Source organism: Coregonus clupeaformis, chromosome 35, assembly GCF_020615455.1.
Source record: "Coregonus clupeaformis isolate EN_2021a chromosome 35, ASM2061545v1, whole genome shotgun sequence".
Classification (NCBI taxonomy): Eukaryota; Metazoa; Chordata; class Actinopteri; order Salmoniformes; family Salmonidae; genus Coregonus; species Coregonus clupeaformis.
This window is the reverse complement of record NC_059226.1, coordinates 22,513,302-22,528,564: the sequence shown is the minus strand read 5'-3', so window position 1 is coordinate 22,528,564 and position 15,263 is coordinate 22,513,302. Positions and strand designations below refer to the sequence as shown.

Here is a 15,263-nt window from a genome sequence, read left to right as displayed (position 1 = left end):
AGAGAGAGAGAGAGGGGGGAGAGAGAGAGAGAGAGAGAGAGAGAGAGAGAGAGAGAGAGAGAGAGGGAGAGAGAGAGAGGGAGAAAGAGAGATAGAGAGAGTGAGAGAAAGAGAGAGAGAGAGAGAGAGAGAGAGAGAGAGAGAGAGAGAGAGAGAGAGAGAGAGAGAGAGAGAGAGAGAGGGAAAGAGGGAAAGAGTGGGAGGAAGGATAACGAATGATTTACAATGCATTCAACTTCCACTTTGTCTCAACCCCTCCCCCCTCCCCTGACCTCTGACCCATGAACCCTGACCCATGCATTGTCGGCCAGTTAGATGACAGCTTGCGTTCCACAAGGGGCAGGCATTCCAACGGTCAGTGTTTCACACCGGGAGGGAGACCTCCTTGGTATTGTTGATCACCACAAAAACCCATACTCACACAAACACACACACAGACACACACAGTGACAAGCGCACACACACACACACACACACACACACACACACACACACACACACACACACCCATCAGCACCCCTCTTCACACCTTGTCAGCCCCCAGCCCCCCTCCGGCATTGTTTATGAAACCATGTCCACTTAGTGGTCCTCTCCAGTCTGGTTTCATCCCTCCAAATACTGCACCATGTACCAACATCCTGAGTCCACTTTAGGCCTTTCTCCTCTATCTCCTGTTCTGTGTGTGTGTGTGTGTGTGTGTGTGTGTGTGTGTGTGTGTGTGTGTGTGTGTGTGTGTGTGTGTGTGTGTGTGTGTGTGTGTGTGTGTGTGTGTGTGTGTGTGAGTGATTGTGAATGAGTGTGTGTGTTGGGCGATTTGGCCTGGCTTGCAGTCGGCGTTCCAATTCATCCCAAATGTGTTCAATGGGGTTGAGGTCAGGGCTCTGTGCAGGCCAGTCAAGTTCTTCCACACCGATCTCGACAAACCATTTCTGTATGGACCTCGCTTTGCTGAAACAGGAACGGGCCTTCGCCAAACTCTTGCCACAAAGTTGGAAGCACAGAATCGTCTAGAATGTCATTGTATGTTGTAGCGTTAAGATTTCCCTTCTCTGGAACTAAGGGGCCTAACCCAAACCATGAAAAACAGCCCCAGACCATTATTCCTCCTCCACCAAACTTTACAGTTGGCACTATGCATTAGGGCAGGTAGCGTTCTCTTGGGTCTCTGGGTCTCTTGGCATCCGCCAAACCCAGATTCGTCCGTCAGACTGCCAGATGGTGAAGCGTGAACGTGTTTCCATTGCTCCAGAGTCTAATGGCGGCAAGCTTTACACCACTCCAGCCGACGCTTGGCATTGCACATGGTGATCTTAGGCTTGTGAGCAGTTGCTCGGCCATGGAAACCCATTTCATGAAGCTCCCGACAAACAGTTATTGTGCTGACGTTGCTTCCAGAGGCAGTTTGGAACTTGGTAGTGAGTGTTGCAACCGAGGACAGACGATTTTTACGCGTTACGTGCTTCAGCACTTGGCAGTCCCGTTCTGTGAGCTTGTGTGGCCTACCACTTCGCGGCTAAGGCCATTCTACTGCAAATGTTTTTCTATGGAGATTGCATGGCTGTGTGCTCGATTTTACACACCTGTCAGCAACGGGTGTGGCTGAAATAGCCGAATCAAGGGGTGTCCACCTACTTTTGTATATACAGTGGGGGAAAAAAGTATTTAGTCAGCCACCAATTGTGCAAGTTCTCCCACTTAAAAAGATGAGAGAGGCCTGTAATTTTCATCATAGGTACACGTCAACTATGACAGACAAATTGAGAAGAAAAAAATACAGAAAATCACATTGTAGGATTTTTTATGAATTTATTTGCAAATTATGGTGGAAAATAAGTATTAGGTCACCTACAAACAAGGAAGATTTCTGGCTCTCACAGACCTGTAACTTCTTCTTTAAGAGGCTCCTCTGTCCTCCACTCGTTACCTGTATTAATGGCACCTGTTTGAACTTGTTATCAGTATAAAAGACACCTGTCCACAACCTCAAACAGTCACACTCCAAACTCCACTATGGCCAAGACCAAAGGGCTGTCAAAGGACACCAGAAACAAAATTGTAGACCTGCACCAGGCTGGGAAGACTGAATCTGCAATAGGTAAGCAGCTTGGTTTGAAGAAATCAACTGTGGGAGCAATTATTAGGAAATGGAAGACATACAAGACCACTGATAATCTCCCTCGATCTGGGGCTCCACGCAAGATCTCACCCCGTGGGGTCAAAATGATCACAAGAACGGAGAGCAAAAATCCCAGAACCACACGGGGGGGACCTAGTGAATGACCTGCAGAGAGCTGGGACCAAAGTAACAAAGCCTACCATCAGTAACACACTACGCCGCCAGGGAATCAAATCCTGCAGTGCCAGATGTGTCCCCCTGCTTAAGCCAGTACATGTCCAGGCCCGTCTGAAGTTTGCTAGAGTGCATTTGGATGATCCAGAAGAGGATTGGGAGAATGTCATATGGTCAGATGAAACCAAAATATAACTTTTTGGTAAAAACTCAACTCGTCGTGTTTGGAGGACAAAGAATGCTGAGTTGCATCCAAAGAACACCATACCTACTGTGAAGCATGGGGGTGGAAACATCATGCTTTGGGGCTGTTTTTCTGCAAAGGGACCAGGGACGACTGATCCGTGTAAAGGAAAGAATGAATGGGGCCATGTATCGTGAGATTTTGAGTGAAAACCTCCTTCCATCAGCAAGGGCATTGAAGATGAAACGTGGCTGGGTCTTTCAGCATGACAATGATCCCAAACACACCGCCCGGGCAACGAAGGAGTGGCTTCGAAGAAGCATTTCAAGGTCCTGGAGTGGCCTAGCCAGTCTCCAGATCTCAACCCCATAGAAAATCTTTGGAGGGAGTTGAAAGTCTGTGTTGCCCAGCGACAGCCCCAAAACGTCACTGCTCTAGAGGAGATCTGCATGGAGGAATGGGCCAAAATACCAGCAACAGTGTGTGAAAACCTTGTGAAGACTTACAGAAAACGTTTGACCTGTGTCATTGCCAACAAAGGGTATATAACAAAGTATTAAAAAACTTTTGTTATTGACCAAATACTTATTTTCCACCATAATTTGCAAATAAATTCATTAAAAATCCTACAATGTGATTTTCTGGAAAAAAAAATCTCATTTTGTCTGTCATAGTTGACGTGTACCTATGATGAAAATTACAGGCCTCTCTCATCTTTTTAAGTGGGAGAACTTGCACAATTGGTGGCTGACTAAATACTTTTTTCCCCCACTGTATAGTGTACCTCTCCTCCCACCTCCCCTCTCCCCTCCATCCCTCACTCGCTCTGTGAATGAACCCCATCTGCACCCAGAGCCCGTCAGATAAAAAACAATATAAACATAACATTATGTTTTTCTCTTTCTTTGATATGTCCCTCCGTTCCGCTGGCAGCAAATCTGGTGTCCCTCCTCTGAGCCGCTCTTTCAACTTCTCTTCTTACTCTCTCTCCTCTCAGGGGTAATAAACGGGGTGTGTGTATCTGGGGGAAGTGGTGGGTAGGCGGCACTTTCATGTCCTCTAAGCCCAGGATTAGGGTGAGCATCTCGGGGAGAGAGTATTAAAGTCTCCCCCCTGGCTCTGGAGGATCCTGGAGGCGAGCCCAGTCACAGCTCGTTCCACAGGCCCCAGGAAAGCTCACATTTCCTCTACACGCCACCTGCCTGTCCATTCCATACGCCACCTGCCTGTCCACTCCACACGCCTTCTGCCTGTCCACTCCACACGCCTTCTGCCTGTCCACTCCATATGCCTTCTGCCTGTCCACTCCACACGCCTTCTGCCTGTCCACTCCACACGCCTTCTGCCGGTCCACTCCATACACCTTCTGCCTGTCCACTCCACACGCCTTCTGCCTGTCCACTCCACACGCCTTCTGCCTGTCCACTCCACACGCCTTCTGCCTGTCCACTCCACACGCCTTCTGCCTGTTCACTCCACACGCCTTCTGTCTGTCCACTGCACACGCCTTCTGCCTGTCCACTGCACACCCTCTGGCTACTGGATGGACTACAGGACATGAGGATGCAGATGGGTACTGCTCTTGTCTCATCAACAGCTCTTTCTCCATTGTCTAAACTTCCATCCTCTCTTCCTCTCTTTCATGGCACTGATCTGTCCTCGTCTCCTCTTCATCTGCACTGACTTGAAAGGTGAAGACAATATGGTGGAAACTCATCATTACCCACTGGGCACACATTGGTTGAATCAACGTTGTTTCCACATAATTTCAATGAAGTTACGTTGAACCAACATGGAATTGATGTTGAATTGAAGTCTGTGCCCAGTGAGTAGGTTTTTTCACCTGGTCAGTTCTTTCAGCAAGGGAAGGACTGATTTATACTAACTAAGAAAGAGACTAATCATACTGTACCAACTTGGACCAAAAACAGGACCCAACATTCTGTGTACAGTTTGATAAGCAGAAATGTATTTATTATTGAAAACATAAATATATAAATTATAATCATTGCTGTTTTTATCCAATGGAGGCCCAAATAAAAAATGGAATAAGCTTGTGCTGTTGTAGTTTGTTTAGTTACTGTAAGCAATGGTCCCTGGTCTATTGACAATGAATGACTAAATGAATACATTGCAAAATGGTGGTGAAACTTCTTCTGATTTCCTTTCTACATATATAGCACCAATGGAATCACCTTGGAAGTCTGTATAGTGCAGTTGAAGATGTTGTTATCCAAAGCAGCTGCAGATACAGTGTTGTTGCTTCTTCAGTCATCTATTTTCTCTCAACATGCCTCTCACCCAGGACTTCATAAAGTGCTGATCTTGGATCAGTTTGGCTTTTTAGATCATAATGAATAAGATTACATGAACAGCACTCCTACTCTGAGACATTTTGGAAAAGTGCCCAGGTCTTTCTATTGATTTAGTGTGTGCCAAACGACAACCTATTCCCTATGTAGTGCATTACTTTTGGCCAGTGGCTCTGGTCAAAAGTAGTGCACTGCACTCTATGGGAAATAGGGTGTTGTTAGAGATTTGGTGTCAGTCTCTTCATAAACAGTGGTATCTTATTTTTTATCTTATCTTTCACTCATCAACAGTCGAACAGTCTTCATCAATTGTTAACGTGTCAATGGAAGACTGCTGCTTGATTAACAAGGAAACCATTCATGCACTTGTTCGTTTGTTCACAAAGATGGACTTTGTACTCGTTAAGAACAGCTTGTGTGCTGGTGGGGCGGACAGGGCACCATCTTATCAAAGGAGTGTGATATCGGTTAAAAGTGGTTTCACACACACATTTATGTGCACACACACACACATACTGACCGTGTGTGTTCTGTTGTGTTTAATGGTGCTCTGGTTACTGGGTGTAACTTTCGGCTAGACAGATAACTGGGTTAAAGAGACACAGCCCCAGATTGAGTCTTCCTCAGCCAGCTCTACCCTAACCTGATCTCAGATCAGTTTGTGCTGTCTTGCCAATGACTACATGTGTTTGCAAGACAACACAAACTGATCTGGGACCAGGTTAGCTCTATCCAGCTCTCTAGATAATACAGTACAGCACTGCTGATGTAAGCCTACCCTACACCACCAAACAGGGTGCATGGCTGGTGCCTTATACATTTCATCACCCCCATTCCTGCATCGTTTCCATGGATTAAATACAAGCATTCAACCACAACAAACAAAGAAATAACAAACATACTTCCTCCTTGAATATAAGTAAGCATAATATATTTTTTAACAAAAATAAAGCATCTTCCTGTACTTGTATAGACTCTGTCAACCCATCTCCTCTTCGCCACGTTTCGTTACGTTTCCAGCCCATACAACTAGACTTGAGATTGTTCAGATAATATCCTGTCAAATAATAATGCAACATTGAACAAGAGTAACAACAACATTAACAACTACAAACAAATGTGGACATGGAGATTCACTACCAGAGGATCAGACAGACCATGACTCTTACATGTCACAGAAAACATAACAATGTCTTGGAGGGAGAGAGAGAGAAATGAAAACGTTCACACGTATAAATAGTTTACTAGTAGCAATGAATTAATCTTCCTTTCTGAATCGTTCTGTAGTGTACATGGCGACTGGCACAATCCCAATAGGAGCAGATAGGGAAACCCAAGAGAGAGAAGCAGAGAAGCCATCTTGGAACAACAGGTTCTGATGATTCCAAACACTTTACCCAACACTTCATCCAAAAGAGACAAAATGCTGATCATTTTATGAGTTCCAGAATGTTCACAAGTTCCACTACAGTGTACAGAGAGTTCTGGAACAACAAGTAACACGACCAGGACCTTCTACACCTCTCTACAACTTATTTTTCCCTCTCTCCCTCTCTCTCTTTCTCTTCATCAGTCATTGACTGTCCAGGTAAGTGTCACTTAGGCCAAAGGCTAGGAGCATGCAAGCCTCCACACGTCCCGTAGAGTCCACTGATTGTCCCTCTCTGTGTCCTTTTAGGATCCAGTCAACAGATCCCCCATGGAGGCTTAATCCAATGATCCATCCTGGATCTCTCTCTGCGATCATCATTTTGTCCTGTTTACCCAAAGTTTTTCCACCAAAGACAGAAACAAACGACAACCCATCTCGTCCTCCTCGTCCTCCTCCTCCTCTCTTTTCTGCCCAGCTCTTTATCGGCTTCACCATCCTCATCCGCATCATTGTTCGATTGGTTGGTTCTGCTGCGCTTGGCAGAGACCGTCTGCATTACTTTTTACAGTAATAGAAAAAAGCACCTTTGGCATTTTATTAACTTTTTGTCTTTTTTTCTCTTTACAGTATTCTTTGTTTTAAAAAGGCGGTAGGTGGCGTGGGGTGGGGTGGGGTCAGGGAAGGGGTAGGTCAGCAGTCCAAATATGGCAGCATCCTCTCTTTGGCCCCTTCCACACTGAAGTCCAATGCTGCTGGGGTCTCACCTTATGTCCACTGTGGAGAAGCGAGAGAGCTAACGTTAACATTTCATTAGCATTAGCATGATAATTACTATTACCATTAGCTTTAGCATTAGCATTACCATTACCCTCATAATTACTACTACCATTAGCTTTAGCATTAGCATTAGCATTTAAATAATCCCCATACTATTTGAACATGTTAGAGAGGTAAAATGTAATATTCGTTCCCCATTTTGTTCAATTTCAACCCATTCAATTTCAACCCATACACACAGCCAATTACATTGACATAAGCCTTCTCCTGATTTCAATAACAGAGTTATTAAATATACAAGTCATCATCCCAGGGGCTGGCCATGCATTTTCAATCAGTGAGTGTGTGATTCAGTACAAAGTACAAGCACGTGAGCTGGGTGTGGAAGTGATCTAAAAACGCACAATAGACAACAAACAATCTCTCATAGGGAATGACAGACAGAGAGACAGACAGAGAGACAGACAGACAGAGAGACAGACAGAGAGAGAGAGAGAGAGAGAGAGAGAGAGAGAGAGAGAGAGAGAGAGAGAGAGAGAGAGAATGAGAGAGAGAGAAAGAGAGAGAGAATGAGAAAGAAAGAAAGAAAGAAAGAAAGAAAGAAAGAAAGAAAGAAAGAAAGAAAGAAAGAAAGAAAGAAAGAAAGAAAGAAAGAAAGAAAGAAAGAAAGAAAGAAAGAAAGAAAGAAAGAAAGAAAGAAAGAAAGAAAGAAAGAAAGAAAGAAAGAAAGTGGATATGCAGGGAGCAGGCAGGCATACAAATCACACAGAATCATGCAGCGGCATACACAGAGCGCGGCCCATTTCAGCCCTCCCTCTCCTCACACTGATTGGGTGTGGCGTGTTTGTGACCTGATTGGCAACCCTTTCTCTGCCCTGATTGGGCGTGTGACCAGCAGGTGGGTGATTGGTTGGATTGCCATGCTGGTGCTAAAGTCCTCCTACCTGTTGGAGCCGGGGGGGGGTAGTCCGGCAGCCAGACTTTGGAATAATGTGTGCAAGTTTATTATGTCGCCAATAAATCCTTGTTGAGCTTTAGCTTTTTAGCTTTCCTTTTTTTACCTTTAGCCCTATTATGGTGGCCTGAAAACACAAGTTGGGGAGGGAGGATAGGAGGACAAGGACAGGGGTTAGCAATAGGGGGAAGCAGCAAGGTTCATGACACAACGAGCAGAAAGCAGAGAAGATAAAAAGCCCCCATGACAGAGAGAGATGTCAAGAGGATATCAAATGACACTATAAATAGTTGAGATGCCTTATCAGTCCACATCGTTCCTCTTATCTCTTCCCAACGGAGGCTTTGGATCAAGGAGAAAGGATTGTTACCTGCCATCGAATCCAAGCCAAGCAGCCTTTGGACACCCTCCCTTTACACACACACACACACACACACACACACACACACACACACACACACACACACACACACACACACACACACACACACACACACACACAAACAAACACGCTCACAGACTCACATGCAGGCACACACACACTCACTCACTGACACTCTCTTTCTCTCAGACACACACACAAGGGGCCTTGCAGGTTTGGCAATAGCAGGCTAGCTTGCAGGCGTGTCTGTTTTCCCAACAGTCATATACAAAAGGTTATCCAGTGCAAGCCAGAGAGCCAGCAGCCAGACAGACACACAGACAGACAGGACAGAATAGCAGTATAAAGAGACCAGGCATAGGAAGGAATGACTGAATGGGGCGGGACTCAGTCGCAGTTATTCAGACATCAAACCAAACAGTCTCTGAAGGTCATGGTTACGCTCCAATAACGTTGTGACAAATTCGGTCGACCATAATATTATTTACCTGTGTCTGCGTCTGAGTGCTCCGTCACGTGATGTTGTGACATGCACACACACTCCAGGTGGTCTTCTAACCTGACCAAGACCTCCTTGAGCTTGGGTTTCCTCCGCACATACTCCACCTTGGCCACCTGAAAGAAGGGAGGGAGGGATGGAGAGAGGGAGAGAGAGAGAGGTTAACAACACTACCACAATAACACCATGTCGTTTAGGCTTTTTCTGTGTACCCTTCATTCACCTTTCACTCCTTCTCCATTAGCTGACATCAAGAGAGATGGAGGAATGAAAAGAAAGAAAGAGAAAGCCCTGCTCCCTCCTCCATTTCTCCTTCTCTAACGCCAAGAGGCGCAGCGCCGTGACTGATGAGTGTTTCACAAGCCTGATTCAGATAAACAACCAAAATGGCCACCATCATTTCCCTCTCTGTTTGATGTATGACTGCAGCATTCCATTGGGGCTGATGCATTGGGTTCCGCTGCAGCGTTCTATGGCCTGGTGATCAGGTGTGTCAATATTGAGCAGAGGCTCAAACGATAGGGAGGGAGGAGGGAGTGACATGCCCCATGAGGCCTAGTGTAGGTTCATCCTGGCTGGGGAGAGGTGTTTGGGAGGTCCCCCTGCCTCTGTGCCAGTCCTGCTCCCCTACCTCATCTCAACTAATTTACTGTAGCCAAGTCTACCCCTTGCACTTAATCCAACCCAACACTAACCCACACTGCCAGATCTTATACAGACCTCCAGCTAAACTTCCATTCAATAACTCCACCAACCCCAACACTGACTCCCCACCACCCACCCACTCCAAGGGGCCTGTGGAGTGGGAGTAGTTGGGCTGTTGGGTGGTTGTGTAAAATGGCGTTAGGTGATGCCTCTCTCTGATCTCTGATCTGAAGGCCAGGGGCAGGTACACACACACACACTAACACACCCTGGGCCAGGGCCACATGGAAACAATATCTCAGGCTTCTGTGCTCTTCCTGGTCATGGCACGGGACAGGATATTGACCGGCAATCTCCCCACGCTTTGTGGCGTTATGAACAATGCTGTTATGCAGTCAGGATAGCTCACACACACAGACACACACACACAAACACACACACACAGATGGGAGAGAAGGAGAGTTCTTTCTCAATCCCATTCTGGCCTCCAGCCAAGTCAAGCTCTACCCAGTGAATTAGTCACACAGCCCAAATAATACACCATTCCATTCTGATACTACAGAACCTTGTAATGTTTTTGCCAAAACAATGGCCCTGCAATGATGTAACGTCCCAGTAACATAAGCCCAGGGTGAGAAAGAGACGTAGACTGAACTGGACACAGAGTGGTAAGAAAGAGGGGAGGGAGTACACAGCATCCACTATTCAGCATCCTTCCTTTGAAACAGTGTCTTTTAGAAAGGGAGGATGAGGGGGATGACGAGGGATAGAAAGAGAGAAAACAGGGATAGAGGGAGTGAAAAGGAGGGTAAGTAGCAGAGGTATGCCCTGGGTAAACAGGTGTCTGGACAGCGATCAGGATGGTGTGTGTTTGCCGTTATCTCCGGTCTGAAGGAGAGGGTGAGAGGGCCTGAGCAGAAACTGAGGAGGGGTGGAGAGAGGGGAGATGGGTAAAAGAGAGAAGCGGTGGGAAGGGGGGAGAGAGGCGGGAAGAGAGGAGGGAATGGGTGAGCGAAAAAGGGAGAAAGAACGAATGGGTGAGAGAAAACCTATGTGTCTTTCACATAAGGTGGCAGAGGTGGGGGGTGTTAGATTTGTGTACATTCCGGGGACTATGTCATTATGGGGTGGGTTGTGTGTGTGTTTAGGGGGAAGGGGGTCTTTAAAGGAGGGGGACAGCACACTGACCGTGATCATGGGTAGCATTAAGTCTCATTCATACGTAACCTATTAAACTCAGTCTAGTTCTGTTTAACCCTCAAGGACACTGGTGACTAATATAGGCCTGATTAATCAATAGTGTTTCCTGAGCAAAAAAAAGCCAAACTGAATCCCCCTCCTTGTCACTAGCCAGTGTGTGTGACAGGGGAATCAGAGCTGTATGCTCACAGGGGCTGCAGCTGTCTCTGTGCCCGGCTCTGTTGCCGTTGGTTACCAGAATGTCTAGGGGGTCAGGGGTCGGCCAATCAGAAACAGGGAGAGTCAGCGGTGCCTGACAGTTACTACTGTGGCGGAGCCTAATGACAAATGATACACACACACACAGTTGCACAAACAAACACACATCGACAGGGGGATAAAGCGGTGTGTGTGTGTGTGTGTGTGTGTGTGTGACAGAGAGGCCCAGCAGTAGACCTGTTACTCTGCCCTCAACACAGTAGGGTTAAGGACACACAGCGCAGGATAGCACCTAAACCCCTTCCCTCCTCCATGTGTGTGTTTCAACATGTCTCCCACAACCAAGTTACGTACTGTCTCTCTGCTCTTCCCACTTTGTCAACAGCAAGCTTTCTCTTGCTTTGTCACTGCCTTCCTCTACACTTCTCATCTCCCTCCTTCTCATTCCCTCCCTCCCTTCACTTGTCTCCTTGTACACAGCCAGGGCACATTCACAGTCGCAGTATGAGAATACACTAATACTGGAATTAGGAGGTGGAGAGGAGGAGGAGGACAAGGAGGGGAGGGGTGTCACCATGTCAGCCTGTCTGTGTCCCTGTCACCATGTCAGCCTGTCTGTGTCCCTGCCACCATGTCAGCCTGTCTGTGTCCCTGTCACCATGTCAGCCTGTCTGTGTCCCTGCCACCATGTCAGCCTGTCTGTGTCCCTGCCACCATGTCAGCCTGTCTGTGTCCCTGTCACCATGTCAGCCTGTCTGTGTCCCTGCCACCATGTCAGCCTGTCTGTGTCCCTGCCACCATGTCAGCCTGTCTGTGTCCCTGTTACCATGTCAGCCTGTCTGTGTCCCTGTCACCATGTCAGCCTGTCTGTGTCCCTGTCACCATGTCAGCCTGTCTGTGTCCCTGCCACCATGTCAGCCTGTCTGTGTCCCTGTCACCATGTCAGCCTGTCTGTGTCCCTGCCACCATGTCAGCCTGTCTGTGTCCCTGCCACCATGTCAGCCTGTCTGTGTCCCTGTCACCATGTCAGCCTGTCACCATGTCAGCCTGTCTGTGTCCTATCATGACACTCTCTGACTCCTCAGAAATATTGACGTTCATAGTTAATTCAATCTAACTTTAATTGAACCCACTCAAGTCCCGTCTCAGAGCCCACCATCACAGCAGCTAGACACCTCAAAAAGACCCTGTGGTGCAACCGAAGGGGCCCCACACACTCTATATATAAATCATCAACCTCTAAACTCCGGCAGAAAGCCGGGCCTGGGAAAGAATCCCGGTCAGGTTATGGAATGATATCCGATCCGGCCAGAGCAACGGAGCAACAGAGGGTTTAAAGGGTTTATGCAGTGAGCTCTGGGATAGAAGGGAAAAGATAGGTATCTTCCTGGTTTCTCTCCCAGTCTCTCCTGGTCTCTCAAAGTCTGTGTCCTGGTCTAACCCGGTCTCTCTCCCAGTCTTTCCCTGTCACTCTCAGTCTCTCCCAATCTCTCCCAGTCTTTCCCAGCCTCTCCTTGTCTATCCCAGTGTCCTCCCAGTCCCTCTCCCAGTCTCTCCTGGTCTCTTCAACTCTCTCCGAGCCTTTCCCAGTCTCTCTCCAGTTTCTCTCCAGTCTCTCTCCAGTGTCTCTCCAGTCTCTATCCAAGTCTCTCTCCAGTCTCTCTCCAGTCTCTCTCTCCAGTCTCTCCCAGCTCTGAAGCCGATTGTGCTGGCCGGGTTAATTGGGAATTCCCCCGATGGGAGCGCCGGAGCATGGAAAGGAAAGTTTTGTCTCGGCGGTCCAAGGAAAACAAGGTTTGGCTGTGGATGTGCACCATGGGTAGTCAGGAATGGAAACAACATCGCAATAAAGGAAAATAAATAAGATGGGGGAGGAGGGGGAGAGTAAGACGGGAGGGGTGAAGGAGGAGGGGAGAGTGAGGGGTACGCAATTCATCTGTCGCCGGATAAATTAAGTGGCCGAGGCCCAACACCAGACACCAGACACAGAAAAAAACCTGCAACCCCCTTCTAACCCTGCTCATTGTGAGCTACCAGGGGGGTTGAGGGGTAGGGGACAGAGAAGGCAGGAGGGAGATAGAGGGGGCTGTCTGTCTATCTATCTGTCTGACAGTCTGGTTTTAATGGGAAAAGGAATAGATTCCCTCCTTCCCCGTTAAGGGTGATCCTCATGAGGAACCCAATGACCAGGGCTTTGAACATGACGGAAAGACAGACAGCAAATCCCCCAACGCTTTCAAGAGGGGGATTGAGGGGTGGATGGGGGGTTATAAGGGGTGCTGAGGGGGAATTAGGGGTGTGGGGTGAAGAAAGGAAACAAGAAGAGCATTTATCATATGGCACACAGGCAGGAATGCCAATGGAAACCAATGGGAGGGCTGAGAAAAAGCACTTTATTTCTTTACACCAGTCTCTCTCTCTCTCTCTCTCTCTCTCTCTCTCTCTCTCTCTCTCTCTCTCTCTCTCTCTCTCTCTCTCTCTCTCTCTCTCTCTCTCTCTCTCTCTCTCTCTCTCTCTCTCTCTCTCTCTCTCTCTCTCTCTCTCTCTCTCTCTCTCTCTCTCTCTCTCTCTCTCTCTCTCTCTCTCTCTCTCTCTCCCCATCTCTCCCCATCTCTCTCCCTCTCTCACAGCTCCCAGTGTATCACCAGATGTGTATGTGGGGATCGTCTCAACCGCAGACTAAGTCTGCCTCTCCTTCCTCCTGACACCAAGTATGATGATCATCAAATATCCAATATCAAAGCGTCCAAGAAGAGATGTAATTTCTCTTTCATTCCTTTCCTACTCCTCCCCATGTCCTCACACCAGAACACACACACACCGTACCACCTCACACAAGATGGTTTTCATTACTTTTGCTGTGACTCAATCTAAACCAAGAGCACTCCTACTGATAGTAGTGGAAATTGGAAACCACTCTTTGTCAGAGACCAGAAATGAAGAGTAAAACACACTCCCAGAAAGGGAGGTGAAAATGATTACAGTTCTAGACTAGAGAGCATAAACAAGGTGGTAGAGGGAGAGAGAGCGAGAGAGAGAGATTGTTTATTTCACTTTTGTTTCTTGTCTATTTCACTTGCTTTGTCAATGTAAATATATGTTTCCCATGCCAATAAAGCCCTTTGAATAGAATTAAGAGAGAGAGAGAGAGAGAGAAAGAGAGAGAGAGAGAGAGAGAGAGAGAGAGAGCGAGAGAGAGAGAGAGAGCGAGAGAGAGAGAGAGAGCGACAGAGACAGACAGGCAGACAGAAAGCGAGGAAGGGAGGGAAGGAGATGGAGACAGACAGAGAAATAACAAAATTGAGAGAGGTAACGAGATGGAGGTGAAGAGGGAATGCTCTCCTTTGTCATCAATGGTAATTAGAGCTAGGTAAGAGTGGTGTTTATATGACAGTGGTCTGACAGGTAATCACTACTCTGTAGAGGCCCTATTGGCACAAGTATGGGATGACAGAGAGAACACCCCTTATTACCTTGTCTTTATCTTTTCATGTTTTCCTGTTTTGTACCATTCTGATGAATGTCCTATGGACTGAAATGTTGATGGGGTTTTTAAGCACAACATATTTTAGTTTAGTCTATCCAATAGAGAGAGAACTGAAGGCAGGTACAGATGTTGGATCTTAATTTGACCAGTTTCTCAAAGCACAAAAATAATCCTGCAGCAATAGGAAGATGTGAATTTAAGAAGCCTTTTTAAACCTCTAATACACTATACGTTTGCATTTCCTGCTGTGCAGGATCATTCCTGCAACAACAGGGTGATCAAATGAAGATCCAACATCTGTAGTGTAGTGGCGAGTAGTGTAGTGGTGTAGTGTACTGTTGTGTTCCCCAGCAGGGCTGGGCTCTGGGACACTGATTAGCACAGCAAACAGAATAGGCCTTGACACCCTGTTAAAGCAGGAAGAGTCACAGAACACACTCAACATGTAAGTAACTAACGTCAAATAGACCAGAACTGGAATTTTATATACTTTAGCTGTACTTTATAGAGCTCGCAATGGAACCAATAGAAATGTCCCAAAAGCACAAACCTGGCACTCAAGGCAGGCTAAAGCAAACACTCAATGTATTTGAAACATTTCAAATATATAGTATTTGAACTCAGGTTTGATAGAGAGAAACAGCTTTAAACGCTGAAGAGGGTGAGAGGAAGAGAGAGGTGGATGAAGTCAAAGGGGAAGTTCAAAAGGGAGGGCAGGAGAAGAGGACGTAAAAGGGAGGGCAGGAGAAGGGGACATAAAAAGGGAGGACAGGAGAAGGGGACGTAAAAAGGGAGGACAGGAGAAGGGGACGTAAAAAGGGAGGACAGGAGAAGGGGACGTAAAAGGGAGGACAGGAGAAGGGGACGTAAAAGGGAGGACAGGAGAAGAGGACGTTAAAGGGAGGACAGGAGAAGGGGACGTACAAAAGGGAGGACAGGAGAAGGGGACGTAAAAGGGAGGG

At 47.1% G+C, this 15,263-nt stretch overlaps 1 protein-coding gene across 3 annotated transcripts in view; it reads right to left on the bottom strand.

Annotated features, from left to right (window-relative positions):
* Positions 1–4,421: 4,421 nt before the first annotated feature.
* LOC121551784 (platelet-derived growth factor subunit A-like) overlaps positions 4,422–15,263 on the bottom strand; it is a 31,955-nt gene continuing 21,113 nt past the window's right edge. The window contains exons 5-7 of one of the 3 annotated variants that reach the window (XR_006657809.1): positions 8,761–8,887; positions 7,880–8,017; positions 4,422–6,932 (exon numbers count right to left, since the gene is read on the bottom strand). Coding sequence is in view for 2 of the 3 variants with exons in the window: in XM_045210932.1 (XP_045066867.1) it covers positions 7,941–8,017; positions 8,761–8,887 (204 nt within the window). In the remaining variant the exon portion in view is untranslated. Of the gene's footprint in view, positions 6,933–7,645; positions 8,018–8,760; positions 8,888–15,263 lie in introns of those variants that run through there. The other 2 variants (XM_041864515.2, XM_045210932.1) reach the window with 2 other exon arrangements.